This window comes from Strongylocentrotus purpuratus, unplaced genomic scaffold, assembly GCF_000002235.5.
Source record: "Strongylocentrotus purpuratus isolate Spur 01 unplaced genomic scaffold, Spur_5.0 spur5_scaffold_18, whole genome shotgun sequence".
In the NCBI taxonomy this organism is placed as follows: Eukaryota; Metazoa; Echinodermata; class Echinoidea; order Camarodonta; family Strongylocentrotidae; genus Strongylocentrotus; species Strongylocentrotus purpuratus.
In genome coordinates, this window is record NW_022145603.1 from 14,944,373 (window position 1) to 14,962,072 (window position 17,700).

Here is a 17,700-nt window from a genome sequence, read left to right on the forward strand (position 1 = left end):
GCTTCTACACTTTTAGTTTTCTGTTTCTTGTTTAATTAATTAATCTTTAATAGTTGTTTTAAATCTTTTTGTTATTCCTGGCATAAAGTGAACATGTTTTTTTAAAATTTTGATCACATTATAATTTCTATGAATGTTATTCCATTAACTATCTCCATCTTTCAATATTACCGTATGTTTTTTTCTTCTTCATCATACTGTATATTGGTGCTGGTGGGGGGGGGGGCAGACCCCAAAATTTCGCAAATGTACTCATATTCGAGCTATATGCCTCATAATCGCATAGGGATATTTCCCAATACATATTCTTGATGATGGAAGAACAAGAAAGTGTTTTTGTTATAACAGGAAAGTTTTTATCAACCCCCCCCCCCCCATACACCTATGCTTGTCATACGCTCTACAATGGTTAATTTTTTAACATTCATTTCAATTAATAAATTGGCAAAGCCAGATATTATTCTTTCTTACCAACCGTTTTTAATGGTTAAGTAAGACAAGTTAGAGAGAAAGAGAGCGAAAGACAAAAAAAGAGGGGCACAAATGTGGTAGAGACAATCTAGATATAAGAGGGAGAGATAATGGCATCGAGAAATGAGAAAGAGTGAGAGAAAGACAGACAGAGAGAGAGAGAGAGATCAAAAGAAAAAAGAAAGAAAGAGGGTACACATAATTTGGTAGAGACAAAAAAAGATAATTAAGAGGGGAAGATAATGGCATTGAGCAAAAAGAGATAGAGAGAGAGAGAGAGAGAGAGAGATAGAGAGAGAGAGAGAGAGAGAGAGAGAGAGAGAGAGAGAGAGAGTGATAGAGAGGCAGGCAGACATTATGAACCAAACAAAACCATCAAATAACAAGGATATCACTTCCATCTCCAAACATATAAATAATTGTACTGCTACACATGTTCATCTCAAAAACTATTGATTTGCTTTATTGAGTTCAATAGAGTATATATCTCTTTACACATATTTCCATACCTCATATCTTTTACAATCATATTGCATATGATATCATCACCAACTATACCGTTGAAGACCATGCTAACCCCTTTGAATATCGAATCTCTCATTCTCACATATTAAATACAGGGACCAGGCAGTTCCCATTCGCAAAGGGTTAATTTGACGTCTTATAATTTGTGGGAGACCAAGTCATATGCATGTGGTAAGATAAAACAAAATGTATACTGTAATAAAATGCCTATGCCATAATATGCATGGCTATATCTGTTACATAAAATAATTAAAACATCTAAAAAATAAAAATGTACTTTGAACGATCATTGATCAGTTTAGAAGGCAGCGGGAAGTACGATTCTACGAGTGGTGCCAATGATATTTGATTACTTTGAGATTACTCCTCTAAAATTATGCACACTACAGGAGGAATTGAAACGTTACCAGTCTTCTTGCAGACAAAAAATGTATACAGCGGAACCTTGATATAACGAGGGCCTAGGGATCCTGGACATTACCTTGTTGTATGAGGAATCTTGTTATATCAGGGTAAATAAAATCAAGAGAATATAAAGAGTTGGGACCAACAGAATCACCTAGTTATTACAGATACCTTGTTATATCAGAGCCCTTTATAAGGAGGTTCCACTGTATATATTCTTCATGAATTAACTGGTTTCATTAATCCACTTTTTTTCTATCTTTCTGTTTGTTTTTTGTTTTTTTGTTTTTTGTGGGGTGTGGGGGTACTATTTCAGTTTCAGTTAACATGCTAACATAATACATAATCATCAACATCATAAAGGTCAGAATGAATTAGATTTAATACTCGTTCATGACCCATTTCAGGGGCACGGTTGTGCCTGAGTAATGAAGATACAATATGGCAGTAAAATATAGAGAATAATTTCCCCTATTAAAAAAATTAAAAACAATGATTGCACAATAGGAAAGCAAAAGGCAACAGTGAAATACTTAGAAGTAAATGAGATTTCAATAACGATTACATTTGGATACCAATGGTACGTACAACCAATTTGTTCTAAATCATTATTAATAACGGCCACTTATATAGCGCTTATATCCATCACGCAGTAAAAATGCATACATGCCATTAAAAAAAAAATTCACCTGTGTTCCTGGTAATCTTGCTGGTCATAACACATAATGATTTCTAAGCAAAAATTCCTCTTTGCTGTTGGTAGTTTTTCATATTCTTTTGATAAATCCTAATAATGAAAATACTGTTAAATATTCTGGTAAAACCAAGCTTATTTCATCTAAGGAATCTCATAATATGTATCATTTAAGCAATGTTAAAGTAAAAGTACTGTTGCTGCAAAGAAGATAAAGGGAAATAGAAATAAAATTTGATAGCTATTATGTTCTTTTCATCAAAGCAGGCGAAAATTCACAAGACCCAAACATGCTCTCATTAACTTAGCACTAATGGTACGGGTTTATGCGCTTCAGGCTCTTGCCATATGAAAGGATTCCATTAACAATTTCACATAAAATACATATACGGCCATAACAGTTGGATCTACAGTACCAAGATGAAAGGCCAGAACATAGGATAACAATCAAATTACAGAGAGATGGCATACATAGGATAGTTTCAGAAGTTCTGTCTGATAAACATTTCTTTCAAAAGTGATCCCATGAATGGATAGTTCTTCCCAAACATTATTTTCCCTCAGGTGCGCTGCATTTTTGGCAACTGCTTTATCGAAAGACCTCTCTGAACTCTCACATGACGGGCCTTGAGGGCATATATAGAATAGTTTATATATTTCTCTAAAATAAACATTATTTCTCTCATAGGTAATGAAAATACACATTAAGCTAGAACTATATCGAAATTAAAATGATAAAATGTACAAGTTATGAAGAGGTGGGAAACAGGAACGTCTGTCCCCAATCACTCAAAGGCAAGTTGAAGTGGAGATACCTAGCCCCGATCCTAACTATAAACCTAAACTAAATCTCAACTTGAACCCAAACCCAATACAATACCGGTAAGCCAGTTGCTAGTTGAAGTCTGAGCATGAGCAGGTAAAGGTTTTGTAATCATTATTCATTCATGCACAAGCAGTGCACTCCATGATACACAGGTGAAAGTATTCTTTGAAAAGGGGAAACAAAGGCTATTTATCACATATCCATCCCATGAATGGATAGTTCTTCCCAAATATTATTTTCCCTCAGGTGCGCTGCGTTTTTGGCAATTGCTTTTTCGAAAGACCTCTCTGAACTCTCACATGACGGGCCTTGAGGGCATATATAAAATAGTTTATATGTTTCTCTAAAATAAACATTATTTCTCTCAACAGCGATCCCTTGAGTTAAAGTCCTTCCAAACAATTATTCTCCCTCAGGTTAGCTACATTCTCAGCAACTGCCTATCAATAGACCTCTCTGAACTCTCCATTAACTGAGGATGCCAGTAGTGCAATACCCCAACCTTCAGTACAGGTTTTAACTCATATCCTGCCATAAAATAAGGCTGCTTGCACGCTATCGATTGGTTGCTTCATTCATGCAAGCGAGCTACCACTTATCTGCTTTGTGCATGCATGCTCGCATTCGTAATAGCAGTTATTGTTCATGCCCATTACACTGTGCCTAGTGTTACACACGCGCTATTGATAGTACCATCGCGTTAATCTGATTATCTCAAAATTAACTTGGCACAGGGGTATTTGAGGCTTGGCACAATGGGGATTAGCCCTGGGGCATTAGGCTGTATTCATTATGGCAGGATAAGAGTTAATAGGACTATTAATTATTTCCAGCTCAAAATATGATCTCATGTACTTTATAGTCCTTCCCAAACATTATTCTCTCTCAAGTTAGCTGCATTCTCAGCAACCGCTTTATCGATGGACCTCTGTGAACTCTCCCTGAACTGTGGATGCCACCAGTGCAGGACGTCCACTTTCAAGACGGGATCCAGGAAGACCGGGACGATGCTGGACTTGACGTACAAACCCCTCCGACCCTTTCTCCCAAACTCTAGTTTGACCCGATGATGGCGCATGTTGGCGCTGACGCTGACCGAAGACCTCACCAACTGCAGCCCCATGATCTTGGCGGATGGCACATCCTGGAAGTGTTCGCAGTGAACCCGGAGGATGCATTCCCAACGGTTGTCATTAGCGAAGACGCTGGGATCGTAGCAGGCGCCTATATGCGGCACAGCGCCCTCTGTGTTGCACAATCGTAGCTTCATGAAGTGCGTGCAGTGGTGACCGAGCTTACCGTAGGACCACGTATAAAGGCAAGTGAAATCTGTGATGGCCTCTGGTGAGGAACGACCCTCTCCGACAGGAGAGGTCACGTTTAGTGCAAGTCTGTAGGGTTCGTGCAGGAAGTAGAGGGCACGGATGACAAATGCGCGAAGGCCACGAGTATGCTTTTTCCCCCCTAGCTGAAGATAAGGTGGAAGGGCAGTACTGGAGTTAAGGTATCTGTAAAAATAAGAGTAGAGAGTAAAGAGTGGGCAATGTCGGTCATAAAAGGCAAAATCCAGATTCAACATTCAACATCTTTGTAGTCATATGGCTCGATACAAGAAAAACTGGCCATGGTCTATCATAACATTGTATTAACTATTTTAGCAACTATGAATTCACAACATAGCTAATGAAAATACACATTACAGTGAGTAAGCTAAAACTATATCGAAATAAAAATGATAAAATTTACAAATTATTAAGAGATGTGGAAAAGGAACGTCAGTCTCCTTTTGCTCAAAGGCAAGATGAAGTGGAGATACCCAACCCTGATCCTACATGTAACTATAAAACCTAATCTAAATCTTAACTTGAACCCAAACCCAATACAATAAGCCAGTTCCTAGTTGCAGTCTGAGCATGAGCAGATAAAGGTCATTGCAGACCAAATTGTGAACTACACAGAGATATATACTGGATACATGCTCATGAAAGTTATGTCATCATTATTCATTTATGCACAAGCATGATACACAGGTGGAAGTATTCTTTGAAAAGGGGAAACAAAGGCTATTTATGTAGCACATCCATCGCTGTAGGAGTGATTATTTCAAATGTACAAAGTGGGACATCTTCAAGTTTAGAAGATCTGTGGATATTTGGGGTCATTTGGGACATGTGCTAACCGTGAACTGGTCTATTGTCCCTGGAGCACCTACCTGGAATACAATTTCTTCCAGAACGATACTGTCCTGGTGATACTGTAGGCTGCCTTACATAGACAGGAGAAGGTGGTGATGTCTTCAGGTCTGATGTAATCAGCCAGAACGTACCAGAGATCTGTGGGGTACACTCTGGTGCCCTCATGGGCTGGTGGAGGATCCTTTTTCATCTTCTTTTTGGAAGCTGTTGAACGAAAGAGGTAGCGGGATAGTTAGATGAAAAGGTTTCAAAGCCCCACTACACTACTTATAGCTACTTGCACCCTCTATATAGCAAACAATGCCTAAGCGGTGACCGTTGGTCCCCCATTGTCCCCTTTTTCTTATGTTAATTGAGAGCTGATTTGATGAGATAACCACCTGTCAGTGACCATGCAGGGAGGTCTAATCCCTCCTGGCCAAACTAGTGCAGATAGGCTTTAAGGAATCATCTTGCCTGCCAAGTGAATTGGATACAGATAAAGTCACACCTCCTTCAGCGGCCACCTGTATAGAAAGACCACATGTTTTGATCCCCTTTAAAACAATGCTTCTCATTGAACATGTGATAATAGTAAAGTGGTCTATTCAGACCACCTGCCTATAAAGGCCACAATTCATGTTTCCATTGAGCGGTCTTTATATTCAGGTTTCATTGTATATCAAAAAAGGAAAGACACTTGGCCTGATACAGTCACACCTGTCTACAGCGACTGCCCAAGGGAAACACAAAAAGTGTTCTTTGTAGACAGGTTACTATATAGTAAATGTTTCAATGAGAAACCATTTTTCAAGGGAAACAAAAAATGTGGTCTTTGTAGACAGGTGTTCAGTAAAGGAGGTTTGACTGTACCGTCCTTTGTTAAAAAAAAGCTGCAGTTATACTTTGTATTACAATTTGCAATCTAAAGCTTACCTTTCTTTCCTCTCTGCAACACTACATCCTCCTCCGCTACTTCCTCATTGTCCTCGTCATCAAACTGTCGGCGAGTTGAAAAGCTGGCATTAGTCTCAAAGTCTGACAGATCCTTTTCATCCCAATCTCGCTCATCCCACGCCAGGTCTTCCTCGATCATCTTCTTCTCTTTTTTCTGTTCAACTTTTGAATCTGGCTCCCGAGTCATCAGTTTGCTCTTGACTTGCGATGTGGTCTCTTCCCTCAGGTCAGCTATTTGCACGTTGAAAAAACAAACACGCAAGCAAACAAACAAATAATCATTATCTAGTTGTTGTCAGCGGTTTGCATGTGTATTGTGTCATAATTAGCTTTTAATACACCTGGCCCCGTCTTATAAAGAGTTGAGATTGATCCCAATCAATCTGAATTTCTGCAATCAATTGCATGTTTACAGTCTCCTATCGCTTGTGTACAGTTGGGATTGATAATAATAAGAAACAAAAGCATTAAATAGTATTAGAAAAGAACTAGGCTAAGTACTAAATTTTACATGGTCGAATAAATAAACAAAATAAATAGAAGTACTCACTCTTATCATATTTGATATGATAAGTTTTCTTGCTCACTCTGGAAGGCAATTTAGCAGCAGGATTGTCAGCAAAATCCCCAAGCTTAAAATCTGTATGAAATGCAAGGATACAAAAAAAAACATTAACAAATAAATCAAAATCAGAGTTCACGATTTCCACTAATTCAATAGATCTACCAGCCTGATGCCTGCGTAGGCGGGTTGATCTTTCGAACTAGATATCCATGCACTAGATAAGTGGTCTTCTATCATTTTGGAGAATTGGCTAACAAAAGGACAAAAGAAACAACATCAACAACAAGCAATTTTCCTAGTCAAAGTTTTGGTTCACCGAGATTAGAACTACAGAAGTCTATTTGTTTTGCATACAGAAACAAAAGTGGATATTTAATACTTAAAATAAATTCAGATGGATCTGTGCTACATGTATGTATAAAGAAGAATTTAATGAGGAATCTGCTTTTCATAAGCCAAATCAATGTAAACTCAGAAAATTGGTATCCTAAAGACCGTAGCTGGCCTGTACTGTGTCGGTGTGCGACCGATTCAAGGCTAGCAGCTGATGAGTGAATGCACTTTCGCGCGAAGTTTTAAACTTGTTGTCCGGGCAATGACACGCCCATTCCCTCGGACCTGTCTAATTATGAATGTAATTTTGCGACATAAAATTGATTATTTCAAGGCTCTTACGGACAGATTGGCATGGCGTAGAAGGAACAGCCTACTTTAGAGCTGGATATCTCCTATTTTATGGAACTTCTGGAGTCGGCAGATGGGTGAGTTGTCTTAGTTAAAGAAAATACTTTCTTTTACACATGGTTTTAGACTATTATAAATAAATTAGTAATTAAAAATTTAGATTTTGGTATTGGCCTCCCTATTAAATAAAAACTTATTGACTTTCTGTTTGAAAAAAAAGCAAAATTAAGAATACAGCATTAGACTCTACAGTACACTTTTAGGTCAGGGGTCAGGATAATTGACAAACTTGTATTCAGAACTTCAACTTAAGTAAGATTAAGTAAGAAGAGAACGTTTGAATTAATATGAGTTAACAATAACATGACTAAAAAATGAATCAGAATAAGGTCTAGATCTACACCTTGGCCTTGTGTCGCAATGAGGTAAATGATCCAAACTGACATTGCGCAATATAAATAGTCAATACACACCACACGCCTACCACGTTGCAGGAACTCTGCTACCTGCACCCCAGAACCCCGGGCGGCTGTCTTTGCCAGTTGCACCCTTCGGAGCCGGCGTAAAAAAGGACATACACAAAAATCGATACGTGGGACACATACATACCAGCTTGGTTGACAGAAGTCTTTCCTTTCCTCTGTTTCAACCTTCGAGGCATTGTTTGTGATTTTCCAATCTCCCATTTCCTATTTACCCTGTAGCATTTCACGGATATTCACAAAAAATTAAATAAAAATGATTCGGAAGGAGAGTTCCGTTGTTTAGTTCGTTCACTAAAAAAAACGGCGCGCCCAATTCATGCTCTTGTTATAATATTGTTTAGGCCTATATAATTTTTTTGTTACAAAATCAGGGGCGGGGGGGGGGGGGGGGGTTAAACCTAACCCAGCCATCCTAGCACTGTATTTAAGAAAACCTGGGGGTATAATACAGGCCCGCCCGCCCCCCCCCCCCCCCCACTCAGTGTTATTTAGGGAACGCATGCTTGTTCCCTCTTTTTGAAATAAGTACCCCCTAACTGAGGACTGCCAACATTTCCGAACCCCCCTTTCGCGGCCGGGCTTTTCGCGGGCTTTTCCTGCCTTGGAGACCCCCCCCCCCCCCTAAGTCATGAAAAATGCTCAATGTACCCCCCCCCCCCCTAAATTCAGAATAATTTCTCAGGAGTCCAAAGAGATGAGCCGGAACTTAGAAAAAACACCCCCTTTTAAAAGAAATCTCCGGGTGAAAAGTCAAATACACCCCCCTTTTTTTTTTACAATTCTCGGGCCGGAGTGGGAGGGGGGGGGGGGGTATACAGGCCTAAGAGGGGAGTACAGATTGTTCTATACCCAACATAATATGGTAAGAAAGAACGAAATTTAAAAAGAATTCAAGAAAGAGAAATAAACAAAATTAAAGAAGAAGAAAACGGAAAGAAATTAAGAAAGGTACACACGTACTGCGCATGCATGCACAATCAAAGAATTTGAAGAAAGAAAAAAAAAGTTAACGGGGGGGGGGGGGGGGGGGTCGTTTTCGGTTGTTACCATCTTCTTGTTTTTGTCAATATTAATTCCCCTTCTGAATTTCTATTTTCTTTATTTGGGAGGAGCTGGCCAGGGGCCGGGGGGGGGGGGGGGGAGGCGGGGGTGCTAATAGCCAGTTGGCTAGTATGTATCTATTGACACCCCATAATTTTGTAAAAGATCAACACGTACATCTATTTATTCCTAAACATTTCGGACAAGCAAAATTTTAATACACATGTATGTTATAACAACAACAACAAAAACAACAACAACTATGTCACAACTGGGTAAACTCAGGTGACAATAACGTGTGTCTATTAAGACTCTCTGATCATCTCACAAGAAGATTTGCATAATGAACAAACAAAAATCAAATTTTGTTAAGTGTAGATAAAAAATTAAAAAAACAATCGATCGGATCCCCTTATCTTTATAGGCCTATACCTTCACGGTAGAAATACATGTAAAGATATATGGATTGTATTAATTCAAACCCTGAGGTTGTTGACACTAAATTATGTGAAGGTTTATCGTTTTAAAGTCTTGAGATTATGTGAATAATAATCAGAGTTCACGGTACTTCACATGGAGTTCACTGTCCTTTCCCTTGAGAGAGAGAGAGAGAGAGAGAGAGAGAGAGAGAGAGCTAGAGAGAGAGAGAGAGAGAGAGAGTGAGAGAGTGAGGGGGTGTGTCTGTGTGTTTGTGCGCCGCATAGTGGGCTCGGGAGGAGCCAAAGTGCGCCAAAATTGTGTTTTATGTAAGATTTTGCTGTTTGTTGGAGTAATTCGATTGTGCATACCGGAATTAGATTTTTTTTTTACTGAAATATTCTTTAATGTATTATCTGTCAACTGGGCAAGAAAAAAAATTGTAAAAATAAATCACCAAAACTTTTGGCGCACTTTGGTTCCTCCCTGGCCCACTGTACGACGCAGCAATAGCAATGTAGCAGCATGCTTCGGAACTCTGCATGGCTGGGACTAGATACCGGGTCTGTGAATGAGATCCATTCAAAGCCTACCAAAGGCAATAGAGTGCATCTATTTTTGGGGGGTACAAACATATATTTTCTCTTACAACAAAATTTCTCGTACGAACAGAATTCTCGTACAAAACAAAATATGTCCGCGCACGCATAATTATAATAGGACCAAACAATATAATACAGTAACTATTTTCTGGATTATACCACAGGATATTATAAATTACACGTATATTCTATTGGTTTTCCCCAGAATACTTCGTCTTTGGCATATGATTGATTTCTTGGTACATATAAATTTTCAAATATTATTTTTGTGTTGAACATGTTTTTTTTCCTTGCACATATTAATTATAAATATATATTTTTGTTGACATATAATTTGTTCGAACTTTATCGCATAGATTGATAAAGTATTTTTAAAAACATCGAAAATATTTTGGTAAGGCAAATATTTGTATAAACATCCAATATTATCTTAATAGCGTATAAGGGCAGGTCCAAGCTATTCGGATTGTGACGTACGGGACATTCAGAGACTTTAAACAAGAAATAACAACAGATGAAATTATTAATATGGCTATCTTTTGGTATGAGTCTGTGGCTATTATGGGCTAGTTCATTTGTGGAAAGTTTTAGTTCTGACTAATGTGTTAATTAATTGTTAATGTAATTAATGTGCAGCGTGACGTACGGTTCACAGCGTCCCGTACGTCTACCCCTCGATTTTTACGATGTTTCATGTCATATTTAGAATATGAAGGCATTTGAAGAGCCATGCTTTTAAGGAAACATGTTTAATCTGATATTCATCCACCCTTGCATAATAACAATGATAACGCTCACAAATTATTTTTTACCTCTAATTCCCAGAACTCAACATTCTCTTTAAACATCAAATGTATTAATTTTTTACACACATAATTATATTTATTTATAAACATTAAATATTTTTATAACGCAAATATTTTTTCCAACATCCGAAATCCAATATACATTGATAACGCATATATTTCTTATAACTGAACATCGAATAATTATATGTTTATTGCGCATTTATATTTCTTGATACACACTGAATATATTTTGATAATGACCCAATGCTTATATAATTTGCATATTTCCAAGGTAATTATAAAATGGTTATTGTGTAATAGTGCTCCGCACCACGTGAACGAAAATGAAAAACTAGGCCGTTTTCGGTGCCTCATCCCACGGCCTTTACCTCTCTTTTTTTTTTTTTTTTTTTCATATTTATTTCATTTCCAACAGAAAGGTAAACAAAGATATTATATTTGATTTCATACATAATTCATTTTTTCAAGAAACTATACAAATAAACTTTGCACATAATAAAATTATTACAAGAATTTCTTAATTTCTGAGGAAATGGGGGAGGGGGGGGGGATCCACTAAAAAGCAGTGCTTGTAGGTTGTGGATCCCCCAGAAAAAAATAAAAATATAAATGTTTCAAATTTTGCCTACGAAGACTTAGAAAACACAAGACAATATTTCAAAACAACATACAATTTACAAACACGAAACGAACAAGGAGAAGTAAAACAGATAAGAAGGAAAGGGGAAAAAGGGGGAGGAAGAAGAAGAAGAAGAAGAAGCAGGACAAATCATGACCGGAAAAAGTAAGTTATAATGTTAATTTTGGGAAGGTAAGATCATAAGACCATAGGCACACAAAATTCCTCTCCGCATGCATCTCAAAGTGCAACTGGTCCTTTTTACCCCAACCTCGTTCGTCCCATGCTAGGTCTTCCCCTTTCTTCTTCTCCTTCTTCTCCTCCTTCTCCTTCTTTCCCTTCTTCTTCTTTTTCTGAGTCTTTTTCTTCTTCTTCTTCCCCCTTTTCTCATCCACTTTAGAATCTGCCTTCTGATGGGTCATCAGTTTGCTCATGACCTGCGATGGGCTCTCTTCCCTCAGGTCAGCTATTTGCACATTGAGAAAACAAACAAACAAACAAGCAAACAAATAATCATTATCTAGTTGTTGTCAGCAGTTTGCATGTTCATTGTGTCATAATTAGCTCACATGCACCTAGCCCCGTCTTATAAAGAGTTGCGATTGATTCCAATCAATAAATTGCACATTTTGCAGTCTCCTATAACTTATGTACATAGTTGCCATTGATATCAATTGCAAGTAAGTGATTAATCGTAACTGTTTATGAGATGGGGCCCTCAGATCACCGGCCTCCCCCCTCACTAAAATAATAGCAATAAGAAACAAACAGAAACCTGAAACAGAATTAGACAAAGACAATAGCATTAGTAATCAATCTTAGATGGTCTAATATAAATGAAATAAAAGGAAGTACTTACTTTTATCATATTTAATTTGATAAGCTTTCTTGCTTATTCTCGAAGGCAACTTTGCAGCAGGATTGTCAGCAAAATCACCTAGCTTAACATCTGCAAGAAGTGTAAGAAAAAACAAACATAAACAAGTAAATCAAAATTAAAGTTAAACAGATCTAGGCTGATCTATGGTTTGTAAACAAAACATAAATTTTAATGAGGGATCTGCGTTTCATGAGACATCTCAATGTAAACACAGAAAATTGGTATCCTAAATAGAAGCATATCTCCCAAAGATGTTACAAACAAAATGATGTGTTTTTATCAGTCAGATGTGTAACGATAAACTTAATTTGATGGAGAAATGTACAAACATAATTGTTTGTCAAGTACCTAAAAACAATGCAATATCAATTAATTATATTGAGAAATCAAATCAAAAGTCAGTGTATGGAAAAAAAAAACTTGTAAACATGCTATACATTCAATTTTATGGAATGAAAGGTCACAAAGCAGTATTGTAGAAGATAACAAATTTATGAACGACAACAAAAACTCAAAATCGGTAAGGGGAAAGAACAAAATTCGAAATTGAACTAAACTAGGGGTCGGATCTGTGATATAAAGCACGCATGCGGAATAAAAGGAGCGGAACTAGAGGTTGCATGAGCGGAACTAGAGGTTGCATGAGCGGAATTAGAGGTCATAGAAAATGGCGGAACATGGTTGGCCCAATCGCAAAAGTATACATGTAATATCTGTAAAACGAAATAAATTTTCACCAACGTAACTTGTATAAGTTCCATTCGTTAGTTGTCATCAACATTCATTAAAATCTTTGTTAAACCGTTGGAAAGTATCATACAGCAGGTTTTACAAAATGTTGCGTGTATGTACTCAGCGCAGTGTCGCGCAACTTAATACACAACCAGGCGTAATATCACAAAGCCTTTATTCAATGACAAATGACAAAATTCAGTGACAAAATCTGCTGATAACCATGCAATCAGAAGCAAGGATTTCACTAGTTTATACCGCCTTATTTTGTCACTGATGAAAAGTTTTGTGAAATGGGGCCCGGGCCTGGATAGCAATGCTGCACGTGTGAGAAAGCTAGGAAGAGAACGTTTGAAATATGAGTTAACATGATCAACACCCCCCCCCCCCCCCACTCCGAGAACGGAGGGATACCATGCGTGTTACCAAAATATCCGGTTAAGGGGTACTTTTCGTGCGACAAAGTCCGGCCCGAGAATTCTAAAAAAAGGGGGTGTTGACTTTTCACCCGGAGATTTCTTTAATAAAAGGGGTGTATTTTTTCTTTCTCTCATCTCTTTGGACTCCTGAGAAATGAAAAAAGGGGATTATAAAATATCTGGAATATAGAAAAATCAATCAAATCCCGGGACTGATGTACACTAGATTTATACTGTATACTAGTCTATCCTAATTCACACACAGCTGCATTACTATCCTGGCTGTGTCCTGTGTATTGAACATATATTCTCAACATTTCAAACACCACTGTACAAAACTCAATTGATTTCACTCAAAATCGGTACTTTAGTTTAGTGACAATTGATGAAACCTAAATTAAATAGCAGTAATTACTGATTCGTTAAATCTAAAGAGTATCTTTGGGGGATAAAGTACTTAGTTACAGAGTTTGCTTACATAAGTCATTTACTATGACTTACTACATTAGAATGTGAAAGGACACATCATGCAGGCACAGGTGATGTGAAAAATGGAAGTTTTATTTCTAACTAAGTCTCAATATCAGGCACTAAAGTAATTATTCGGTGGTGATATATTATGCATATAAGTGAGCATAGAACTAATTTCTATGACATTGCGCAATACCTCACATCCCCATGCGGGTGCATTTGCCAATCGCAACCTTCGGAGACGGCGTATGAAAGAACTTGCACACAAAATATACAAGTAGGACATATTACATACCAGCTTGGTTGAGGTAACTGGCACGACTGGCAACAGAAGTCTTTCCTTTCCTCTGTTTTAACCTGCTTGTGATTCCCCAATCATCCATTTCCTATTTTCCTGTTATGTTGCATTTCACTGATGCTCACAAGATATATTAATATCATGTATGTAATAAAACAGAAGAGGCGAGTTTCGTTGAGCGTTTGCGAGAAAAAAAATCCGGCTAGAATTATTGTGTGTTCGTTTTTTATTTTCCTAAGTGGGCATATGGGGGTGGGGGGGGGGGGGGGGAGGGATGGGCATGGGGGGGGGAGGGGCATGCAGTTGCAGAGGAATTACATGATCATGATATCCTTCGAAGGAATGCAGTGAGAATGTTCTTCATCCAATTATCTATGATGTAGAATTAATTAGTTAAACTATAAATAAATAAATAAATAAAAAAAGATTATAGAGAGAAAGAAAGAAATTAAAGGGGAAAGAAAATATCGTATCATAAACTGTTCTGCAAAATATAAATAGGCCTATAGTGTTCTTTTTATAGACTTGTGTTTCTTCTTTTAATTGAAAACTTTATTGCAGCGGGGTATATAGACCTTAAAGCCCTATATAGGCTAAAGTGTTGGGAGCCCTAAATTCGTAAAATGTGAAAGAAGATGTCATTTAAGTCTCACTTCTGCAAAGATCCCCCTCCCCCCAAAAAAGTTTGAAGACAATATGATAAATGAATACATAATTTGGTTCATCAATATTCGACTTCAAACACATTTGTTTTGAAAATCCTTGAAGAAAATATAATGACAATCATCCTCTTTCACAAGTCATGTTTGTGATACAATTTAAGTGAAATTTTGCCATCAAATTTTTAGTGCTCCCAACACTTTAGAGGGGCTTTATAAACACTGAGCCTTCTCTCTGATTTTAGCACAATATACAGTGTGTCCCGAAAAAAACTATACACTTTTGAAATGGCTGCCGAATAACAAATATATGATTCTAGGGGAAAAAGTTATATATGTATGGAAAGCTCATATACTCAACTTTCGTATGACACCAAAAGTTGCGAAAATAATTCATGCTCGGGTGAGCACTGCTCAATTTTGTAAAGGGTATCAAAATTTGGTTGCGCAGGAATTAGCCTTCCAATTTGTGAGAGGTAAATCCTTTGGAGCTTACGGAATTGAGGATTATATGACCAATTTATGATCAATTGTGATAAGTTTGGGTTTGCTGAGTGAAATGTTTGGTTTATGGGATTAACATTTTATGCATGAGTTAACAGGAATTGCATTTTTTATTGTAGTACTGTAACTTCCCTGGTAGACTCAGTGGTGTGTTCATGGGAGTCAGGATGGGGTGATGGTACATGTTGTAATTTCCATGTTACAAACTGTTATTCTCTTACATCTGTGACTTTGAATAAGAACCTTCACCCCACATTTCAATTATTGTAAGATTAGTTGAACATCTCATTGATTTACTCAATACCCAGGAAGGGATAATGTAAATTGAATATTCAAATACGGTTTGTTGACAAAAGGAATGTCCAAGATGTCGGCTACTTATTCTTCAGGTAAATGGTAACTGAAATGTAGGGTGAAGGTTTTTATTCAAAGTCACAAATGTAAAAAATAAACAGTTTGTAACATGGAAATTACAACATGTACCATCACCCCATCCTGACTCTCATGAACACACCACTGAGTCTACCAGGGAAAGTTACAATGCTACAATAACAATTTAAATTCCTGTTCCGTGCATAAAAGTTTGGTTTAATAAACCATGAAATTCACTCAGCAAATCATGAATGTATCATATCACCCTCAATGTTTTAAGCTCCAAAGGATTTACCTCTCACAAATTGGAAGGCTAATTCCTGCGCAACTTAATTCCATACCCTTTACAAAAGTGAGCAGTGCTCACCCGAGCATGAATTATTTTCAAACTTTTTGGTGTCATATGAAAGTTGAGTTTATGAGCTTTCCATACATATAAAAAAATTCCCCCTAGAATCATATATTTGTTACTCGGCAGCCATTTTAAAAGTGTATAGTTTTTTTCGGGACACACTGTATAGGTGGACTAAATGCAGAGGTGTCGCGGTCAAGCGTACACGTCACCGGACTTTGGATCACGTGGTTTGCGGTCCGAGTCCCGACACTAAAAATGTCTTTGGCAAGACATTGATCTACATTTGCCCACTCTCCACCTAGGTGAAGTAAACGGGAAGGCCTATACACGAAAGGAAGAATTTCCGTAAATGCTTTTGAGCCATAATCATTATGACGCCTCAGCTATCTACAGCCGGGTATAATATCGTTAAAAAATTAATTAAAACCGTTACGGACACTGCTCTCGATCTTGCTCTTGTCTCATTTTCTCACTCAGTCTCTCTCTCGCCCTTTAACCAGCATCAATGTTGACCATTATACAAAAGGCATAATAGAGTACCGAAGCTGTGACATCATAAAATTCTGTTTTTAAAATTTCTCAATTTGAACTTCATTTCCCGAAAGAGCATCAAAAATCATGACCAAAATAATGTCGAAAACCAATCGAATATGTAAAGTATTGGCTGAGATATGACTATCCGAATAAATAGATTTCCTATTGAAATCCCTGTTATTATGCTCTGGGTCATAACATTACGAACCACCAGAGCTAAATAACAGAAAAGGAAACCAAACTGTCCGTTTAACAGAGAAGACAAGAAGAGATAAGAAGGATAAAGGTAAACAACGTCTATTAACTGAAATACAATAAAAACCGATGCCGTATGATTGATTAAAAAGTGATGAATCATTGGCTAAATTACTTATTCCCATTGAAAAGAAAACCAAACTGTCCGTTTAACAGAGAACTGAAGACAAGAAGACATAAGAAGGATAAAGATAAAATACAATAACAACCAATGCCGTATGATTGATGTAAAAATGATGAATCATTGGCGAAATTGCTTAGGCCTATATGTACCAATATTTGAGCTCAAGATAACATTGTCGTAACAAGTTGAGTACTCAATTAAATGCTGCCTTTTGCGAATTATTAGTGTAGCAGAGTAAACATTAAAGTTCACGTGTTGCCGGTTTCAACGATTTACTGTTTATTCATTCTGGAAAATTAATGTCTTGTATAAATACAAAAACCTGTTGCGTTGGGGCCCAAAGACGTTTGTTTTCCTTATATTTTACATCAAAGTTAAAGCTACTAATGAGCTCTGGTATGGAAACCATATGTCGAGAGAACATGGCTATAAATCTTTCTGGATTGTTTATCCTGCAGAAGATTGATTGTTTGAACTGGTAAAATAAAAATAAACTCACAAAAACTTGCTGGAAACCATCTTAAAAAAAAACACAAAAACAAAACACAACTATCATTATTTTGCACAATAATTTAGTGACAGTTGGTGTCGAACATGGTGTCTGGCTACTTTTACCAACCTTGATTTCCTTATCTATCTGTGCTCTTTACTCAGCCCCTATTCATTTTCTACCATAATCGTTTGGCACTTGTCATATTTGTAATCTTGAACATTCAGTGTAAGTTTTGTTGGATTCTGTGAGAATGTATTTGCTATCATTACCTGATCTCATTAATCTATAACTGTATGTCTATGGCAAACCCAATGCCCGATAAGTCCGATA

At 37.3% G+C, this 17,700-nt stretch overlaps 1 protein-coding gene and 1 long non-coding RNA gene across 2 annotated transcripts; both read right to left on the minus strand.

Moving 5' to 3' along the window:
* Positions 1–911: 911 nt before the first annotated feature.
* Positions 912–8,101, minus strand: LOC764109 (transmembrane protein 183). Its single transcript, XM_011663482.2, has 5 exons — positions 7,911–8,101; positions 6,603–6,692; positions 6,032–6,283; positions 5,134–5,320; positions 912–4,429 (listed from the first exon to the last, which is right to left on the minus strand). The coding sequence occupies exons 1-5, from the start codon at positions 7,960–7,962 to the stop codon at positions 3,778–3,780; spliced, it is 1,233 nt and encodes a 410-aa protein (XP_011661784.2). The 5' UTR covers positions 7,963–8,101; the 3' UTR covers positions 912–3,777.
* Positions 8,102–11,619: 3,518 nt separating this feature from the next.
* Positions 11,620–12,212, minus strand: LOC115925324. Its single transcript, XR_004064623.1, has 2 exons — positions 12,134–12,212; positions 11,620–11,740 (listed from the first exon to the last, which is right to left on the minus strand). It is a non-coding gene; the product is annotated as an uncharacterized LOC115925324 (long non-coding RNA).
* Positions 12,213–17,700: the final 5,488 nt, after the last annotated feature.